Source organism: Diospyros lotus, chromosome 7 (genome assembly GCF_014633365.1).
Source record: "Diospyros lotus cultivar Yz01 chromosome 7, ASM1463336v1, whole genome shotgun sequence".
NCBI classification, from domain to species: domain Eukaryota; kingdom Viridiplantae; phylum Streptophyta; class Magnoliopsida; order Ericales; family Ebenaceae; genus Diospyros; species Diospyros lotus.
The window spans coordinates 7186073-7206336 of NC_068344.1; the positions used below are offsets into that span (position 1 = coordinate 7186073).

The 20264-nt window shown below is 35.7% G+C and overlaps 1 protein-coding gene across 3 annotated transcripts in view; it reads left to right on the plus strand.

Annotated features, from left to right (window-relative positions):
* The first annotated feature begins 2750 nt into the window (after positions 1–2750).
* The window catches only part of LOC127806913 (acyl-acyl carrier protein thioesterase ATL3, chloroplastic), a 46933-nt gene continuing 29419 nt past the window's right edge, over positions 2751–20264 (plus strand). The window contains exons 1-3 of one of the 3 annotated variants that reach the window (XM_052344509.1): positions 2751–2827; positions 2909–3098; positions 3641–3744. In XM_052344509.1, coding sequence (XP_052200469.1) covers positions 2911–3098; positions 3641–3744 — 292 coding nt within the window. In that variant the 5' untranslated portion in view covers positions 2751–2827; positions 2909–2910. Of the gene's footprint in view, positions 3099–3640; positions 3745–20264 lie in introns of all 3 variants that reach the window. The other 2 variants (XM_052344508.1, XM_052344510.1) reach the window with 2 other exon arrangements.

Here is a 20264-nt window from a genome sequence, read left to right on the forward strand (position 1 = left end):
GGAAGGATTTGAAAAAGATTGCTAGAAGTGTTTCGAATGATGTTCTTGATTTTTGCATTAAGCTTTTCTAACCTTTTTCAATAAGCTGATTCATCTCCTATTTATAGATTTCCTGCATTGAATGTTAGTTGACGTGGTAGAATTCAAATTAAATGATTCATTTGTCTCACAACTGCTATTTTTTATCTCTATGAACACTAAACAACATTTATTAAATCATTCAAGAAAGCTTATGTTGTCTGAAATGAATGATTTGAAAGTTAAGACTGCCAAGCATTTAATGCGTCAAACGACTATTTTTCAAAAATTGATAACAATTACTCTACTAAGTTGTAGAGATACTTGACTACTATAACATTTCACTCGATTGGACATATCAAGTAATCAATTATGTAAAAGCCTTACTCGAGTATGACCAAGTCATTACTCGACTATTCGGAAAGCCATATAGGCTATGCATTATTTACTCGACTATTAGACTAGGCTTACTTGACTAATTCAAACATTTACTTGAGTACAAATATTTGATACTCGATTAACTTTAAGATCAAATATTTAGCCAGAGACAACCCTTTATTTACTCGACTAACTTATATAGATATTCAATTGATAAAAGCACATTAGTCGATTAACAACAAGCTTTACTCGATTGATTTTAAGAAAAATAAGAGTTTGCATAATGCACTTGAGTATAAGGATATTTATAGTTGAGTGAAAAATATTTTGTTAAAGCAAGTAATTGACTAATTTGAAAAGCATACTAAGCATTATTCGACTAAAAAATATGCTCAGATTTCATAATTATAAAGACACTCGATTTTCTCAAAGGTTTACTCGAGTATAAAAAATTAATACTCAATTATACAAAGTACCATACTCGATTTAGCTTTAGGAAACAAAGCTTTGCAAAAACATACTTGAGTAAGGTTTTCATGATAGTCAATTGAATGACTTCAATACTCGATTATTTTAAAAGCAATACTGGGCAATACTTGATTGAATTAGAAGTTTACTTAGATTAAAAATATATTTTCAAAAGCTTTACTCAATTACTTTTCTTTTAAAAGTTTTATATATACTCGACTAATATGAGCATATAATCAAAAGATTTTTTCATACTTAGCCGAATTTTAAAGAGTTTTTTTTCACAAGCTTGATTTTATACAAAACATACTCGACTATTTTGAAAGATATATGTATATAAGCATGAAGTTTTCAAATTTAAAAGAATTTATATAAAATATTTTGAACATCATCAATAAACCAAATTTATTAAAAATATATATTTCAAAAATTATTTTGCCTCCTTGGCCAAGACAATGTTCCCCTTGAAAATGAGTGATTTTTATGATTATTATCTTCAAAATGACATTGTCACCTTAACAACGAAGTCTTCCATGGACACCTTCGCTATACCAGCGTCTATGCATCCCAAATGTCCATAATAGTTATATAGTATGGAAATATGAAAAAATAAATGTAAGAAACATAAAAAAAAGAAGAAGCATTTTTAGGCTATTTCTCTAATTTTGAAAATATATTAGGGTCATTTCACAATATTAGAAAAATATTGGAAACACATTTCATGTCCCAATGGCCATGTAAGATGGAATCAATTTCATCTCTACTGTTCCACGACCACTCTATTCCACGACCACTCTAATTGAAAATTTTTAGCCTTAATATGTTCTTCTTTCTTCATTTCGCAAAAAATTGAAAGTTCTTTAATTTCTTTTATCATCATTGCAGTCGTCTTTCTGTCTTCTTGTTCTGATCATAGTTCCGTCACTTAGTCTACTATTATCATCCTTTCATTTTCTCGATCTTGTTGTGGTTTCACTATTCCATCGCTTCATCCATCTTCAATCGACGACTACATGCAATTTCAAGCTTTTACATCGATGAGTCCATCTTTTCATTTGTGTATATATATTCATATTCTTAACTCTTTCTTAGGTAGATTGTGAATATATTATGTATATATATATATATATTTTGAATTTATGTATATTACATATAGTTGTGACTGTGAATGTATGTATATATATATAGCTACAATCCTATGAATATATATATATTTTCTTTCTTTAGATTTATTATTTATTTTTAATTATTAAGTCATAGTTTATGAATAATAAAACTTGGATTTATGTTTGTTTGAATAGACGATGAAATTTATATTTATGTTCGATTGAATAAATATTTTTATATTAAAAATTATATTTATAAAAAAAATTTATATTTTTTTATTTATTGAATTTTGTTTCTTATTTTTTTTAAAATGTCCTTTTTCTATTTTTATTTTGTATTATATCACTTTTCGTATAATCTAGCCAATCACTCATTTACCCATTTAATTTATTAAATTAGTATTATAATTTAATTATTTTATTAATATTATTATGAATTGACAATTTATCATGAAAATATGCTATCTATTTTAAATTTTTTTCTTACATTATAATTTAATAATTATATATTTATTTATTTAATAAAAATATCTATTGCAAGTTCCGCCATTGAACCGTGAACTTTTTCATTATAAATTCAGAATTTATAAAGAAAATATGTTATTAATTTTAATTTTTATATTATTATTTTAACTGTTATATGTTTATTTTTTAATAAAAGTAAAAAAAAAAATCAATCCAAAAAATTCAATCTCAATCGGACTATTAAATCGTAAAATTTTTCTTTTTCCGGTAGGTCGATTTTAAAAGCATTGAAAATGCTTTTAAAATAAAGGAAAACTCCATTTCTGGTTAGCCTTAGCTCCGATCCCAAGCCCGGGGCTCACGAGCTAGGCGCGTGATTGGAAGGTTGGCAGGTGAGCGGCATGGAGTTTAAAGCCGCCCAAATGCGGAGACAGAATTCTCATCACTTTCTCCGTCGCTGTTGTCGATTGCAGAGATGGTTCAGGTTCTCGGGTTCCCTGTTCCGATGGCTGTAATTCCCAGCTCTTGTTCCAAGAACGCGTGGCTAAATCTCCGCCGCCTGCCGTCAAATTTTCCAGCACCCTCGCCGCTGCAAAGCCGGCCACTCCCTTCTCGTGCCAGGAGTAGTCCTGTGGTGGCATTCGACTTAAAAGGTGGCCGAGGGTACTACTGCTGTCTTCTGTTCTGCATCTTTTTTCTTAAGATTTATTCCCTGCTAATTTTTCAAATGGAGGTTTTACTTAGCAGAATGTAATGTTTATTGGTCTTTCATAAGATTCATATTGAGTAAAAGAACAATGATGGGTTACTTTTACTATGGTTATGGTATTGTTATATTTCTTTTTCCTAATTTCTATTTGGGTTGAATTTTGTAGACTTAAACTTGTTTAATCAGACCTGATTTTTATGTTGAGTTAGACTTCTAATTTGGACATGTTTTAACGAAGACATGAAATTTACTTATTCTTGGGTAATCGGAGATATGAGGAGCTTTAGATGGTTCTTTGCTGTTGCAATTGTGGAACCTTTTGAGATCATTTAGTGCTCGTGGATGGAGTTGTACAAGTATATTTTTTCATAGGTACATGTAGTGGACTCAAATTCAGGACTTTTTATTAAGCCATGCAAAACCTAAGCTGGGGGTTGTCTATGGGGATCAAACTGGAGGTTTTAATTTAATAAGTTCTTCTTCTGGATTATTTTAGCAGAATGAGCGGATTCCATGAAGTTGAGCTCAAGGTGCGTGACTATGAATTGGACCAGTATGGTGTTGTGAACAATGCTGTTTATGCAAGTTACTGCCAACATGGTGAGAGCCTCTCTGGTTATTGATTGAATTACTTTTGGATACTTGTTCAATTACAGATAAGTTTTGCCACAATTCTGAAAAACGTGACTTTCCTAAAAACTTGAGCTGAATATGGTCCTCAACCCTTAGTTTAAATGGGGAAGATTAATCTTTTTAAATAAAAATAGTCAACATTGCTTATAAATCTACTAGATTTTGGAATCTTCTTCCCTTTTGTGGTTTCTCCTTTTCTCTTTGTTCCCTTTTTAAGTTTAGCCAATGTTATGAGTGGTCTTTGAAAGTCTGACCACAAACTGCACCTGATTTTATGGATGCCTATTGAATTTTCCATTCTGTCCATTTCATTATTCATTTCTTTTATAGCATTGTAAGCCAACTTTATGTAGAATTTTTTTCCCTGTGACTTGTACATTGTCAAGATGAGATGTCAGCAAAGAATGGTTGTTATTCACCAAAGACAAAGAGGGTTCCTTTAGCTAGGACCTCAATTAGGTAAGACTCATTTTATGTTATGCTTTAAAAAGTTTTGCTTAGTTGAGATTTTTTTGGCTTTTCTAGGTGTAGAGTTGGCTTGCCATCCATTTTTATTATTTGGTTGTGAGAGTGTTTGCTATGAGGTTGTGGAGATATATAAGAAGAGGCTTGCCTCTTGGAAGGGACATTATGGTTCTAAAAGGAGGCCAGTTGACTTTTGATTAGGAGTATCTTTTCAACTTGTCTCTATGGCTGAAAGATTGAAAGGCTACAAAGGGATTCTTTCTTAGGGGTTTCAAGGATGAGTTTACGTACCTTGTGAGCTATGATAGACTACTGTTGGTTGGGGCAAGGGATATTAGCAGAGGGGCTTGATATCACATAATATGTGATGTGTTGTATAAAGACAAACAATTTCTCAGAAAAGCTTTATTGTAATTTGTATTCTTCCTCTCTATTCTTTGGATTAGCACAACAAAAACAATAACAATAATCAAGTATATGAATTCTAGTTCGTCAATCATCTCTATTTGTGGTCATAGCTTTTATAGAGCCCTTATAACTCATATCATACCTAAAGTTTCCAACCAAGTTTTTCTTTTTTTTTTCTCCATCTGTTTTGATAAAGACTTCTTTATTTCCATCCAATCTCTTCACAAGAGCCTTTATCAGTCTTCTTCTCATATTGCCACGTGTCTCATGTTTTTATCTTCAATAGGAGCCACCGAACTTATATGAATAACTTTTTTTTTTTATTCTATCATTTCTTGTATAGTTGGGCATTCATTGTAACATCCTCATCTTTTTATGCTCATATTTTGCACGTGTTGATGATTTACCACCCAATATTCTTTGCCATACAACAAGCTAGTCTTATAGTTGTCCTATACAATTTTCCTTTTAGCTTTAATAGAATTTTACTATGTTGTAGATCAAATCCTTTGATATGTTTGTTCCAAACGTTAACCAAAGAGTTTTGGATGTTACCAAAGATTGCCTTTTCATATAATAAAAAAACTTCAAGTTTCTTGAACAAGTTTATTCAACCCTGGGACCCTAGGCTTTCTAATAAAGACCTTAAGACAGGTGGTTGTGGAAATTTACTTTAGGTAGCTTAGGCTTGTGGAGAAAGTTCATAGTGAGCAAACATGAAAGGGCTAGGCGGTTGGTTCATGGCCCCAATCTGACCTCCTTATGGCTTTAGCATGTGGAGATGGATTATGGGAGTTTAAGATGAGTTTTGTTGGCTTAATTTGTTTCCATCTGGGTATTGGAGTTAGAGATAGGTTTTTTTGTTTAGATATTTAGCGTATTAGGGTGTTTTGAACGTCTTTCAGTTGGCCAAGGATAGAGAGGATTTAGGTAGTGGGCATTTTTCTTCTTCTTTATAAGGTATTATTTGGTCTTTACAAAGGCACAATTTCCAAGATAAAAAAATTGACTCCAAATTGGCATTTTTAGCATCTTCAAGATCATCTCTTGTCTACATAGTATACACTCAGAGGATAATTGCGTTTTGTTGGAAGAAGAAAGAGACGAGAGACAGGCGCTAGATGGATAGGGATCAATAGTGATCAAGAGATCATAGCTAAAGTATTCTAATCCTAATCGATAAAGGAGAGTACAAGATAAAAGCAATCTTGGAATCAGCTAAAGAAATCCAAGATATATACTAATCCAAATCTGTAAATTATATTAGTCTAAAGTTATGTTCTTATCCCTGTAAAATAGGAGATTTTTCAGGAGAATATTTAGGTAGTTTACTGTATATATATCTTCTTAATCAATAGAATTTTTATGGTGGAAGAGTTATTCATTCTCCAACTGATTCATTCATGGTATCAGAGCCAAGTTCTCGTGGCATTTGTTTTTTGTTTCTTGTTGCATGGTGGATTCTTAAAGTCCATGATATGGTTGAAAAACAAGCAGCCAGTGAGACTTCTACCTCTAATCCTCCTTCAATGAAGGATACTTCAATTCCAGCTGCTCCAGTTGTTCAAACTGCCATGGAAAGTCACTCTCTCCAGATCACACAACACAAACTGAATGGAACCAATTACAAGAATGGTCCCAATTAGTTTTACTCGTTAAAGGTTAGGGAAAGATAGGATACCTAACTAGTGTAGTCACCAAACCGAGCATTGAATCAACTACATATGGCATATGGGAGGCTGAGAATGCTATTGTTATGGCTTGGTTAGTGAATTCTATGGAACCAAAGATTGGAAAGACCTACCTATTTTACAAGACAACTAGTGAAATTTGGAAGGCAGTCCAAAAAATATATTCTGACATGGAAAATACAGCCCAAAGCTTCCAGATCTGGTCACTCATTCGAACCACACAACAAGGTACAAGTTCTGTAATTGAGTATTATAATTCTTTAACAGAATTGTGGCAAGAGATGGATTTGTTCTATGAGATTACATGGGAGTGTTTTGCGGATGGAAAGAAATATGACAAGATAGTGGAAAAGGAAAGAGTCTTCGACTTCTTACATGGGCTAAACTTAAACCTTAATGAAGTGAGGGGCAAGCTACTCAACACAGAGCCTTTTCTTTCCATTAGAGAGGTCTTTGTAGAGGTTAGACAAGAAGAAAGCAAGAAGAAGGTGATGTCGACAGATTCAGGGCATTCTAATAGCGAGGTCTATACCCCAACCTCATCCCTTAACGTTTCCCGAGGGAAAATATCTATCATCACTGTTAAAGGAGAGTCTCAAAAGGAGAAGTAGTGGTGTGATCACTGTAATAGACCTTACCACACGAGAGAAACTTGTTGGAAGATTCATGGGAAGCCAGCAAACTGGAAACCAAGGAATGAAAGGAAGGGAGGACAACACGGAGAACAAACTATCTATATGATGGAGGTTGGAAAAGGATGTACAAACTTCACCTTAACAACAGACCAAATGGAAGCTCTTCAACAACTTTTGAGTCAAACTAAGGTTGCTAAGACTGAAAATTCAGACAACTCCAATCCGGTGATATCCTTAGCAAAGCAAGGTAATGCCAAATACTCTCTTATTTCCAAAACTCTTCCTAAAGGTTGTTGGATCATAGATACTACAGCATCAAATCACATGACAGGTTCTCTTCATATGTTGTCCAATTATGAATCTTGTGATCAAGATATTACTATTTTTATGAATCTTGTGATCAAGATATTACTATTTTTATGGCTGATGGAACAAAATCCTTTGCAAAAGGGAAAGGAACAACTTATATAGTAGGACTAACTTCAAAATCAATACTATATGTACCTGATTTAAAGTGTAATATGTTATCAGTAAGCAAATTAACTAAGGACAAGGGTTGTTTGGTGACATTCTTTCAATCTTATTATGTTTTTTAGGACCTATCCTCGGGGAATGATTGGCAGTGCTGAGGAGAGAGGAGGACTCTATCAAACCTCAAGACTTGATCATTCTACTGCATTTAGGTTTCTTATTCAATCTTCTTTATTTGTTGTTTCAGAATAAGAAATTATGTCATTGCATCACCGGTTAAGACATCCCAGTTTTGAGTATCTTAGAATCTTGTATCTTTTTCTTTCAAACAATAAAGACTTTACTTGTGAACATTGCATTCTTGCCAAGCAAACCAAAAGCCCTCATCCTATTCGTGTTTATTCTCCATCAAAACCCTTTCATTTATTTCATAGTGACATTTGGGGGCCATCTAGAATCCCAAATCTCACTAATACTTGATGGTTTATCACTTTTATTAATGACTGTTCGCTTATTCTTTCCCACAAGTGAACGGAATCGTAATAGGTAATATAATGATGAATCAAGTATCGTTTCCACGAGGACTAGCTTTTAATGCTTACTCTAGTTGATTTAACTTTAACCTAACACACACATTAACAAAGATTTCAACTGTAATAAAAACTAATTTACTAATAAAAGATGCAAACAAAACAATTTATTTGATTCAAAAACTCTCAAAGTTAAGGCACTAGGGTTATTTGATCCACCGTCGGCCTTCTATGATTCAATTATTCATTACTCGGGTGTTGCTATTCCTTATCTTAGGTTGAAAATCGATAATCCAATTACAACCAAAAGCCTCTCTCGATGGTCATTCAGTTCTATGTATATATATGAGATTAACTATCTCTAGTCAACTTTCGAACATATAAACATGCATTCAATCATGGAGATCATCACAAAATGATTTCATAGGGCATAATGGTATCTCTACCTATTATCGGACCCTACGTTGTTTGCTACCATGTCTAATCCGTATTAAATCTCTCCAAAGCAATACAAATCACAAATAAGTTTCAATGGAGATCAAGCATCAAAACACATTATAAACATAACAAACAATCAACCCGGATAGATAAGAAAATAGCAAACCGAATAACTTTAAATGAAACCATTAGAAGTTGAGGTTTCATCATTCACCCTAGCTATAAACACTTAGCTATGCATGCTCTCAATCAAAAGAAAAAAGAAAAGAGTTTGAATCCATAGTAGAGATTGAGAAAGAAAAGAAAAATACAACCCAAGAGTCTTCAATCTTTCGTCCGCTTCTCTTCCATGCCCCCAAAAAACTCCTTTAATCTCCCCAAAATCAGTCTTCATATGGTCCTCTTTAGGTTATCAAAGTCATGCACCTTGAAGGAGTCTATTTCTCTTTTATTTGGATTGAAACGGGCTTAAAACGGCATTTTCACGAAGCTTTGAACCCTACCGCGGTCCTACCGCGGTATGCTTGTTGCTGCAGACCCGTGAGGCAAGATTATCGACTCAAATATATCACCGCTCAAGTAGAGAATAGTTAATATTTCAAAATCACTTACAAGTTCGATAGCCTTCAAGGTAGCCTCGGATTTTGGTATCATTCACATAGAGTTTTCTAGTAATGCTACACAACTGTTTTTTGACTTATTCCATGTTTTGACGTGTGTGTGTGCGAATCCTGTCAGGTACAATATCATGCATAAGGTTTTTGGTATCCCGACCCCTTGATGGTCCTGTACACTTTTTCGCTCGTAATATGCACTCCACCCCCAAACTTGGTCTTTTCATTCAGTCCCTAGGTGCTCTCAATCACTCTTTTCTTTCTTGTTCAAGTTTGGTTGGACTCGGCCAAAAATGGCGTTGTCTTGGTTTGAAAGACTCTCATTTATTTTGAATGCTTCGGCATGCTAACATCCACTAGACAGTCAAACCCACCAGTTTTCTCAATCCCTAAGAGTTACAAACATCGGCACCATTATTGAGATTTTTTTTTTTTTGTTGAACGAGTGCATTTTATGCTCCATCTCGTTTTTTTTTATATCTTATGTGCAAGCCTTCACTCCATTAAGCTTTCTGAATGACCCTTGTAACGAGCTTTTAGCCGATGACTCCCAAGCCAGATGACCACGGGGCACCAGGTTTTAAGATACCTCTACGGGCATAATCACTCAAGTCATTCAGGCTACGAAGAAAGGTATAAGATATATGCAGGTTCAAATTTACATTGGTGCACGACATAGTGACATAGGGATTAGATCACTAGCCTATGGTCATTGCCTAGCTTCCCTTAGTATGCCTAACACATTCCACACAAAGCACGGAGTCAACACATTCCTCAACATTTGTCATCATGGCTCAACCTTCCCCAAACTTTTCTTTTCATAATATTTGATAATTGAGTTACTCACAAAGTTGGTTTAAGGGCGAAAGTTTAAATGGGAACCTATGCATTTAACCTCTTGACAGTTGTGCTCACATTCATCTATCATGGATAATGAATCACAAAACAAAATGAATAGCATCACTCTCTTTACTCATTTCATCAAAATGGTACCAAATAAGCTTCATCATTGATGGCACGTCTACCTAACAAAATAAGACAATTTTTTTTTAACACTATTCAACCAGATCATGTAACATATATCCTCGGCAACGGCGCCAAAAACTTGTCCTGCCTATTCTATTCCGCAAGTGGACGGATCGTGACAAGTAATACAGTGATGAATAGAGTGTTGTACCCACGAGGACTAACTTTTGACGTTTACTCTAATTGATTTAACCTTAACCTAACACACACATTAACAAAGACTTTAACTGTAAAGAAAACTAAGTTACTAATAAAAGATGCAAACAAAACAATTTCTTTGATTCAAAAACTCTCAAAGTTAATGCACTAGGGTTTGTGAATCCACTGTCGGCCTTCTATGATTCAATTATTCATTACTCGGGTCTTGCTATTCCTTATTTTAGATTGAAAATCGATAATTCAATTACAACCAAAAGCCTCTCTCGATGGTCATTCAGTTATATGTATATATATGAGATTAACTATCTCTAATTAACCTTCGAACATATAAACATGCATTCAATCACGAAGATCATCACAAAATGATTTCATAGGACATAACGGTATCTCTACCTATTACAGGACCCTACGTTGTTTGCTACCATGTCTAATCCATATTGAATCTCTCGAAAGCAATACAAATCACAAATATGTTCCAATGGTGATCAAGCATCAAAACAACATTATGAACATAACAAACAATCAACTCGAATGGATGAGAAAATAGCAAACCAAATAACTTTAAATCAAACCATTAGAAGTCGAGGTTTCATCATTCACCCTAGCTAGATACAACCCAAGAGTCTTCAATCTTTCGTCCGCTTCTCTTCCATGCCAAAAACTCCCAAAACCCTCAAGAATAAGTCTTTATATAGGGGTTTTTAGGTTATTAAAGTTGTGCATAGTGAAAACTCTCATTTTTCATTGATTTGGACGAAGATGGGCCGAAATCAAGCTTTGATTTGAAGTTCAGAATGCTACCGTAGTCCTATTGTGGTATGCTTGTTGTTGCAGACCCATGAGCTCCAGAAAGCAATTCTTAAAGTGGTCCTACAGTGGTATGCATTCCGCTGTAAGACCGTGAGCTCCAGAAACTAAACTTTATAGCTGTCCTACAGCGGTATGCATTCTGCTATAAGACCGCTAGCCTTCTTCTTTTGCTTCTTTTTTCATCATCTTCCACTTTTTGCTCTTGACACTCTTTTGCTTTCTTTTGAATCGATACCCGACCATGTCTCCAAGCTTTATTTCAACTCCCATCATGCACCAAAATCACTCTTTTTGCTCCATGTTCGCTTTACATGTAATGTGTACCTATATTGACAATATTAAGCCCAAAATGAGTAGCAATCATGTTCATTGAATAATTAAATGCTAAGTTTATAAACCAAAATAAGTGTACAAAAGACATTTATCAATGACCATACAAGAATTAGTTGGGTTTTCTTAATGAAAGACAAATCTGAAGCCTATTTTGTTTTCAAGAGGCTTCATCAAATGATACACAATGTCTTCCAAACATCAATTCAAGTTTTAAGGACTGATAATGGTCGAGAATATTTATTGAATGAATTTAATCAGTACTTAATAGAGCACGGTATCATTCACTAAGCTCATGTCCCTATAGCCCCTAACAAAATGGGATAGCTGAAAGAAAGAATCGTCATCTTCTTGAAACAGCTAGGGCACTCATGTTTACCCATTTAGTCCCAAATTCCTATTGGGGAGAAGCTATACTTACATTTGCATATCTCATCAACCGGCTTCCCTCAAAAGTTCTAAAGTTTAAGACTCCCCTAAATGTTCTTCTTGAATATGTTCCTCATCATTCTCGAGTCTTAAACTCTCTTACTCCTAAAGTGTTTGGATGTGAACAGATTTTGTTCTAAGGGTATAACACACCCGAGAACTTCAACTAAGTTTGTAGAACTCAAACTTGTTAATTGATTCAATGAATAGACATCTATTTATACAAGTTCTAAGCTATCTAATCCTAATATTTAGGAGATAATATACAGCAATAAGATAAACTATAACAGAACTTTAAGCAATAAACAATAAAAGACCACAATCAAATCTAATCCTATTATTTCTCCTGATTTCTAGGAGTTTCAATCTTCAAACTTTCTGCTTATCTTTCCAGCACTTTAGCAGTCTTTTTTATCTCTTTGTAACACTCCTATTTCACTTAGGACTCTCCAATACCCCCCCTCAAGCTAAGGAATAGATATCTCTCATTCCTAGCTTGTTAATGAGAGTCTCAAAGCTTGATCTTGTCATGGATTTGGTGAGCACATCCGCTTCCTGTTCTGTTGTAGGAATATATGTCAATTTGATGTCTCCTTCTTCAATTTCCTGTTGAATGAAACTTCGGTCAATCCTGACATGCTTCATTCTATCATGTTGTACTGGATTGTTAACAATACATATAGCTGATTTACTATCACTGTAAAGCTTTGTTGGCTTTGTTAGAGGTAGTTGTAGATCCTCCATTAATCTTACTAACCAAATTAGCTCACAAATCCCTTGGGCAATGGCCCTGAATTCTGCCTTAGCACTGCTTCTTGCCACTACAGATTGTTTTTTGCTTCTCCATGTGACTAGGTTGCCCCACAATTTTGTGCAAAAACCTGATGTAGACCGGCTGTTCATCACTGATCCTGCCCAATCTGCATCAGAATATCCTTCAGCCCCCCTTTCATTACTCTTTTGAAACAATAATCCCTTACCTGGTGTTCCTTTCAAGTATCTCAAAATGTGGTATACAGCTGCCATATGTTGTTGTGTTGGAGCATGCATAAATTGGCTTATGATGCTCACAGAATAAGCTATGTCTGGACGAGTTAAAGACAAATAGATTAGTCTTCCAACTAGTCTTTGATACCTTTCCTTATCCACCTGAGGATCATTATCTCTTTTCACATATTTCCAATTTCTTTCTAGAGGAGTGTATCTTGGTTTGCATCTGATCATTCCTGTATCTCTTAGAAGATCAAGAGTATATTTCCTTTGAGATATTATCATACCTTCTTTACTCGCAATTTCCATCCCCAAAAAATACTTCATTGTTCCCAAGTCTTTTAGCACAAATTTTGCCTTTAGCTTCTGTTTTAGGGCTGCAATTTCTTGAACATCATCCCCTGTAACAATTATATCATCTACATACACAATCAAAATGCATCTTTTTCCATTGGTATGTTTAATAAATAAAGTGTGGTCAGCCTTCCCTTGTGTGTACCCGAATTGAGTCAAAGTAGAGCTGAATTTCTTAAACCATGCTCTAGGAGATTGCTTTAAACCATAAAGAGATTTATGAAGCTTACATACCTTGCCAATCCTCTCTTCTTTCTCAAACCCAGGTGAAATTTTCATATACACTTCTTCTTCTAATTCTCTATTTAGAAATGCATTCTTGATATCAAATTGAAATAGCTCCCAATCTAAATTCACCGCAATAGACAATAATACTCTAATGGAGTTTAATTTAGCAACTGGAGCAAAGGTTTCTTCATAATCTATTCCATAGGTTTGAGAGTAACCTTGGGCAACAAGCCTAGCCTTATATCTGTCCACACTCCCATCTGAGTTGTATTTAACTGTAAACACCTATTTGCAGCCAATGATCTTATTTTTCGGACTATCAACCACTTCCCATGTGTGATTGCCTTTGAGTGTTCTTATTTCTTCCATCACTGCCTCCTTCCATTTAGAATCAGCTAAGGCTTCTTGGATGTTTCGAGGTATATTCACTCCATCCAAAGTAGTAATAAAGGTCTTGAATTTAGGAGATAACCTGGAATATGTCAAGTAATTGGAGATTGAATGTTTCACACATGATCTGATGCCCTTTCTTATTGCAATAGGAAGATCTAACTCACTGTTAGCAGCATTATTTTCTCCCTCAGTTGCTGGACCTTCCCTCGATTCTAACAATTGGCTGAATTGAGGAGCTGAACTTTTACCTCGCCTTGAATAGACTTTTATTAGTTTTTCTATGTTCAAGTCTTCTACTATATCAGTTTCCATAGGTCCAGCTGGGTTTAGAGATTCTTGAGAGGGAGGAAGGCTCAGACAGTGAGGCTCAAACAAGGCTGGCTGAGGATAATCAGCAACAGTTGTTGGATTTGAATCATGATTAGGAATGGGTTGAAGGACTGGAAATAAAATGGGCATAGGAATAGTGTTGTCCTTCATTTGAGGTGTGGTATTTGAGTAGTATAACTCATTCTCCACAAAGGTTACATCACATGAGATAATAACTTTTTGTGATGTTGGACAAAAGCATTTATACCCCTTTTGAGTAGGAGGATACCCAATGAATATACACTTTAAGGCTCTTGGTTCAAGTTTATGACGATTTGGACTGGTTTGGTAGACATATACTACACATCCGAATACTTTGGGAGGAAGATTGTTTAGAATCCGAACGTGAGGAAAAATAGATGTAAGGTTGTGCAAGGGGGTTTGGTATTTTAGGACTTTGGAAGGCAGCCTATTGATGAGATAAGCGGCTGTTAAGACTGCCTCCCCCCAATATCTATTTGGAATGGAACTTGTGAACATAAGGGATCTAGCCACTTCAAGTAGGTGTCGATTTTTATTTTTAGTTATTCCATTTTGTTGAGGGGTGTAAGGACAAGTACTTTGGTGAAAGATCCTATTAGTAGTTAGATATTGGGTGAATGGATAAGAAAAGAATTCTCGGCCATTGTCAGTCCTAAGAATGCAAATAGAGGACTGAAAAACATTCAAAATGAGTTTATGGAAAATCTGAAAAATAGCACATGCCTCGGATTTTTCTTTCATTAGGTATACCCAGCATAACCTTGTATGGTCATCAATGAATGTTATGAACCATCTTGCACCATTTAAGTTTGGAATTCTAATTGGGCCCCATATATCACTATGAATCAAATGGAATGGTTTTGATGGAGTATATGGGTTTGGTTGATAAGTGCTATGAGTTTGTTTGGCAAGAATGCAATGATCATACTTGAGTACCAACTTTTCTTTATTGATAAATAAATTGGGGTACAAGCGTTTCAAATATGGAAAACTAGGATGACCAAGACGTCTATGCCATAATAAAATTTTAGACTCTAAGCTGTAAGAGAAAACCTATGTGGAGCTTGACTAGGAGAATTCTTGTTATTGGAAAGCCAATAAAGTCCATCCCTCTCCTCAGCACTGCCAATCGTCTTCCACGAGAGTCGGTCCTGAAAAACACAATATGAAGGAAAAAATGTCACAATGCAATCCAAGTCTTTTGTTAATTTGCTCACTGATAACAGACTATATTCTAAGTTTGGCACATATAACACTGATTTGAGCAATAAATTAGCCACATAAACACTTCCCTTTCCTTTTACCAATGATTGTGTTCCATCAGCCATCAAAATATTTAGCCCCTTTTCTTCAATCTGAAAGATATCAAGTGTGGCAGCAGATCCGGTCATATGATCGGATGCTCCAGTATCTACCACCCAACAATCCTTATTTATTTTTCTAGTGGTCAAAGACAAAGGCTGATTACCTTTTTGTGCCATAGATGCTGAGTGACCTAGTGCAACATCCTCCAATTCCCTTGTAATATGAGAGTTTTGTAACAGCTTCTGTAGAAACTCAAGCTGATCATGAGTTAGACTCATACCTGTTTTGTTTTCACTAGTAGGAGCACTTGTTGTTGCATAGGCTGATCTCTCTTTCTCCTTCTTAGACCTAGGTTTCCAGTTTGGGGGTTTTCCATGCAACTTCCAACATGTACTTTTGGTGTGATAGGGTCGGTTGCAGTGCTCACACCATTGCTTCTCCTTAGAATTATCTTCCCTCTTTGTAGTAGTAAGGGCTGATCCTGAGTTATGTTCCGTTGTAGATGGCAGCATTACTCTTTTTCTGCTCTCCTCCCGTCTTACCTCTGCAAATACTTCTCGAATGGATGGTAATGGTTTAGTGCCTAGAAGTCTGCCTCTTACCTCATCCAAATTTGGATTGAGCCCTTGGAAGAAATAAAAAATTCTCTCCTTTTCCAGCATCTTGCTATGCTTTTGGTTGTCTTCTGCACACTTCCAGTCAGGATCATAAAACAGATCCATCTCTTGCCATAACTCCATTAGGTTGTTATAGTATTCTGTCACGCCGAGGCTGCCTTGCTTGGTAGTCCGAATTGCAGCTCTAACCTCGAAACATTGGGCTGTATTTTCAAGATCGGAATAGATTTCTTGAACAGCCTCCCAAATTTCCTTCGCCGTTTTATAGAAAAGGTAGGGTCGACCTATCTTTGGCTCCATAGAGTTGATGATCCAAGCCATCAAGATCGAATTTTCTACCTCTCATCTTTGATAATCTCCTGAATCTTCTGGTGGTGCTGGAATTGCCCCGGTTAGGTAGCCATATTTTCCCTTGCCTTTTATCACCAAGGTTACGGATTGAAACCATTCTCTAAAGTTTCTCCCGTTTAACCTATGTTGGGTGATTTGCAAGGTGTTGTTGTCCAATGACAGGGTGTTGTGAGACGCCATAGTCGCTGGAATTGAGGATTGCTGAAGAGCCGAACTATCAGATGATTCCGCTGCAATTGGAGCTGTATTCCCACCGCCTTGCGGATCCATCTGTGTTGGATCATGAGGCTAGATAGAGCCGAGCTCTGATACCATGAACAGATTTTGTTCTAAGGGTATAACACACCCGAGAACTTCAACTAAGTTTGTAGAACTCAAACTTGTTAATTGATTCAATGAATAGACATCTATTTATACAAGTTCTTAGCTATCTAATCCTAATATTTAGGAGATAATATACAGCAATAAGATAAACTATAACAGAACTTTAAGCAATAAACAATAAAAGATAACAATCAAATCTAATCCTATTATTTCTCCTGATTTCTAGGAGTTTCAATCTTCAAACTTTCTGCTTATCTTTCCAGCACTTTAGCAGTCTTTTTTATCTCTTTGTAACACTCCTATTTCACTTAGGACTCTCCAACAGGATGTATTGCTTTTGTTCACAAGAATCAATCCATCCAATCTAAATTGGATCCTAAGGCACTCAAGTGCCTCGTCATGGGTTATTCTCCTACTCAGCAAGGGTAAAAATGCTATAATCCTATTACAAAAAAAAAATCATTGTCTCTTGTGATGTTTCGTTTGTTGATACACAACCATTCTTCCAAAAACATTCCCAGCAAAGGAACATTATTGAAATTGAACACCATTCGGATCCAATGGTGCTCACTTCAGATTATTCTATTCTCTTGCCTACACCCAGCTCAATCTTGGAGCTATTTGAACCTTCACCTGAAAGCTATCAAGTATCTATGTCCTTTAACTAAACCCATCAAGGGAGAGAGAACAAGGATAACAAAACTCAGGAGAATGATCAGATTCAAAGTAAACCTCATTTAATGGTTTATTCAAGGAGGCCTCATGACCCTTAGTTAACCATTTCATCTAAACCAAGGATAAGTCCAAAAGAGATATCTAATAGAGATGTTGAGGCTCCTAGCCAGGGGGAGGACAAAGGAGAGAATGAAAAGTATGACCTTGATATTCTCGTTGCTCTAAGGAAAGGGGTGAGATCATGCACTAAACACTCCATCTCAAACTTTCTGGGATACTCAAAATTATCCCCTCAGTTCAGGTCCTTCACAGCCAGTTTGGATGATGTGGATCTTCCTAAAGACATCTATCAAGCATTAAAGGAAGTAAAATGGAAGGCAACTGTCATGAAAGAGATGAAAGCACTAGAAAAAAATGAGACTGCCAGATGGGAAGAATATATTAGGCAGCAAATGGGTGTTCACCATCAAGTACAAATCAGATGAGAGTATTGATAGATACAAAGCAAGGCTTGTAGCTCAAGGTTTTACTCAAACTCAAGGCCTTGACTATGAAGAAATATTTACACACGTGGCTAAACTTAATTCTATTCGAGTATTACTATCCTTGGCAGTCAACTTGGATTGGATATTATATCAATTAGACATAAAGAATACCTTCTTAAATGGTGAGCTGGAGGAAGAAATTTACATGTGAATACCACTTGGTTTTGAAAGAGATGACACTAAAGGAAAGGTATGCAGGCTGAAAAAATCTTTATATGGCCTGAAGCAATCTCCTAGAGCATGGTTTAAGAGGTTTAGTGATACTTTAAATCAGCTTGGATACAAACTAGGTCAAGCTGATCACACTCTTTTTACAAAGATGGAAGTTGATGGGAAAGGACTATTCTAATAGTCTATGTGAATGACATAATCATCACTGGTGATAACATACAAGAGATTGAAAATCTGAAGAATCAACTTAGGGAGGCATTTGAAGTTAAAGAACTAGGAGACCTGAGATATTTCCTAGGTCTGGAAGTTGCTAGAAACAAAAAGGGTACCTTCATATCACAAAGGAAGTACACCCTTGACTTGTTAAGAGAAACAAGCAAGCTTGGGTGTAAGCCTGCAAGCACTCCTCTAGAACCTAATTGGAAGAATAAAGGAGGAAATGAAGATAGTAAAGTTGACAAAGGGAGATTTTAGCGTTTGGTAGGTAAGTTAATTTATCTATCTCACACAAGGTCAGATATTGCCTATGCTGTGAGTATAATCAATCGATTCATGCATTCTCCAATAAAAAGGCATGTTGAAGCTGCATACCATATCCTAAGGAATCTAAAAGGACACTCGAGAAAGGACTTATGTTCAAGAAGAGCAAAGAAAGAGGAATAAAGTGTTATGTTGATGCAGATTGGGCCAGATTTGTTGAGAACAAGAAGTCCACATCAGGATATTGCACCAAGTTATGGGGGAACTTGGTCACATGGAGAAGCAAGAACAAGTGGTTGCTTGCAGTAGTGTAGAGGTAGAATACAAGGCCATTGCACAGTGTATTTGTGAATTGATTTGGATAGAATGAAAGACCTCTCTATGCTTGTAGATTCTCCTAAATTGTTTTATAGTGATAGCAAATCAGCTATAAGCATAGTAAACAATTCGGTATAGCATGACCGAATAAAGTATTTAAGGATTGATAGACATTTTGTCAAGGAAGAGATAGAGAAAGGAGACATAAGGCTTACTTATGTCCCTACTGAAGACCAAGAAGTTGATTTTTTAACAAAGACTATGCAAAAACAAGGATTTGAAACTCTTAGAGGCAAGTTGAGAATGATGGATATCTATTCTCCAGCTTGAGGGGGAGTGTTGAAAGAAGAAAGAGACAAGAGAGAGGAGCTAGATGGATAAGGATCAAGAATGATCAAAGAGATCACAACTAAAGTATTCTAATCCTAATCGATAAAGGAGAGTAGAAGATGAAAGCAATCTTGGAATCAGCTAAAAAAATCCAAGATATATACTAATCCAAATCTGTAAATTTGATTAGTCTAAAGTTATGTTCTTATCCCTATAAAATAGGAGAGAAAATAGGAGATTTTTCAAGAGAATATTTAGGTAGTTTGCTGTATATATATCTTCTTAATCAATAGAATTTTTATGGTGGAAGAGTTTTTCATTCTCCAACTGATTCGTTCATGTTTGATGCACATTAGAGGGTATTATCACATTCCTAGGGGCAGAAGAGTCATTGTATTTCTTTTCTTATACTTGTTGTTTGCAATGCTTGTACTTAGTTACTATAGCAGTTGTGCTTAACCGGATTGTACATTCCGGATAGTGGTATCGCTGGGCTATATATAGGCCACAACTAGAGGATGGGGATTATCATGTGAATGAAGAATCCTTTCCCTTACTTTTTGTTATCTTTCTTTCTCACTTTCTGTTCTCTCTCTCTCTCTCTTAAACATTCTCCCTCTTTCTTACTGTTTCTCTCCCTCCAAATCTTCTCTAACTCTTAATCCTTCCCAATTGATCCCTTATCAGATCCTTGGATCTGACAATTGGTATCAGTGAAAGGGAATGCCAACACTTGGTGGTTCATGCAAGGGTTTTAGCCCGTTTTCAAAACTTTTTCGAAAACAACATAAAATAGGCAGCGGAAGAAAACAAGATCACGTTGCAAGACCCGGTATCTAACAACCATATGCAATCAAAACTGAACCATCCATAGGGCCTTTAGAAAGTATACATCATTGGATGCTCCTGTAGATGCTGTGAATGCCGAAACGCAGCCAAGGCAGCTCCTGTCCTCACCGAAGGCTCCCGAAAACAGCTCCCGAACAGTCACCAACTGCTTCAAATGAAATACTGGATAACTAGTCCATCCCTCGCTTGCACAAAGGCCC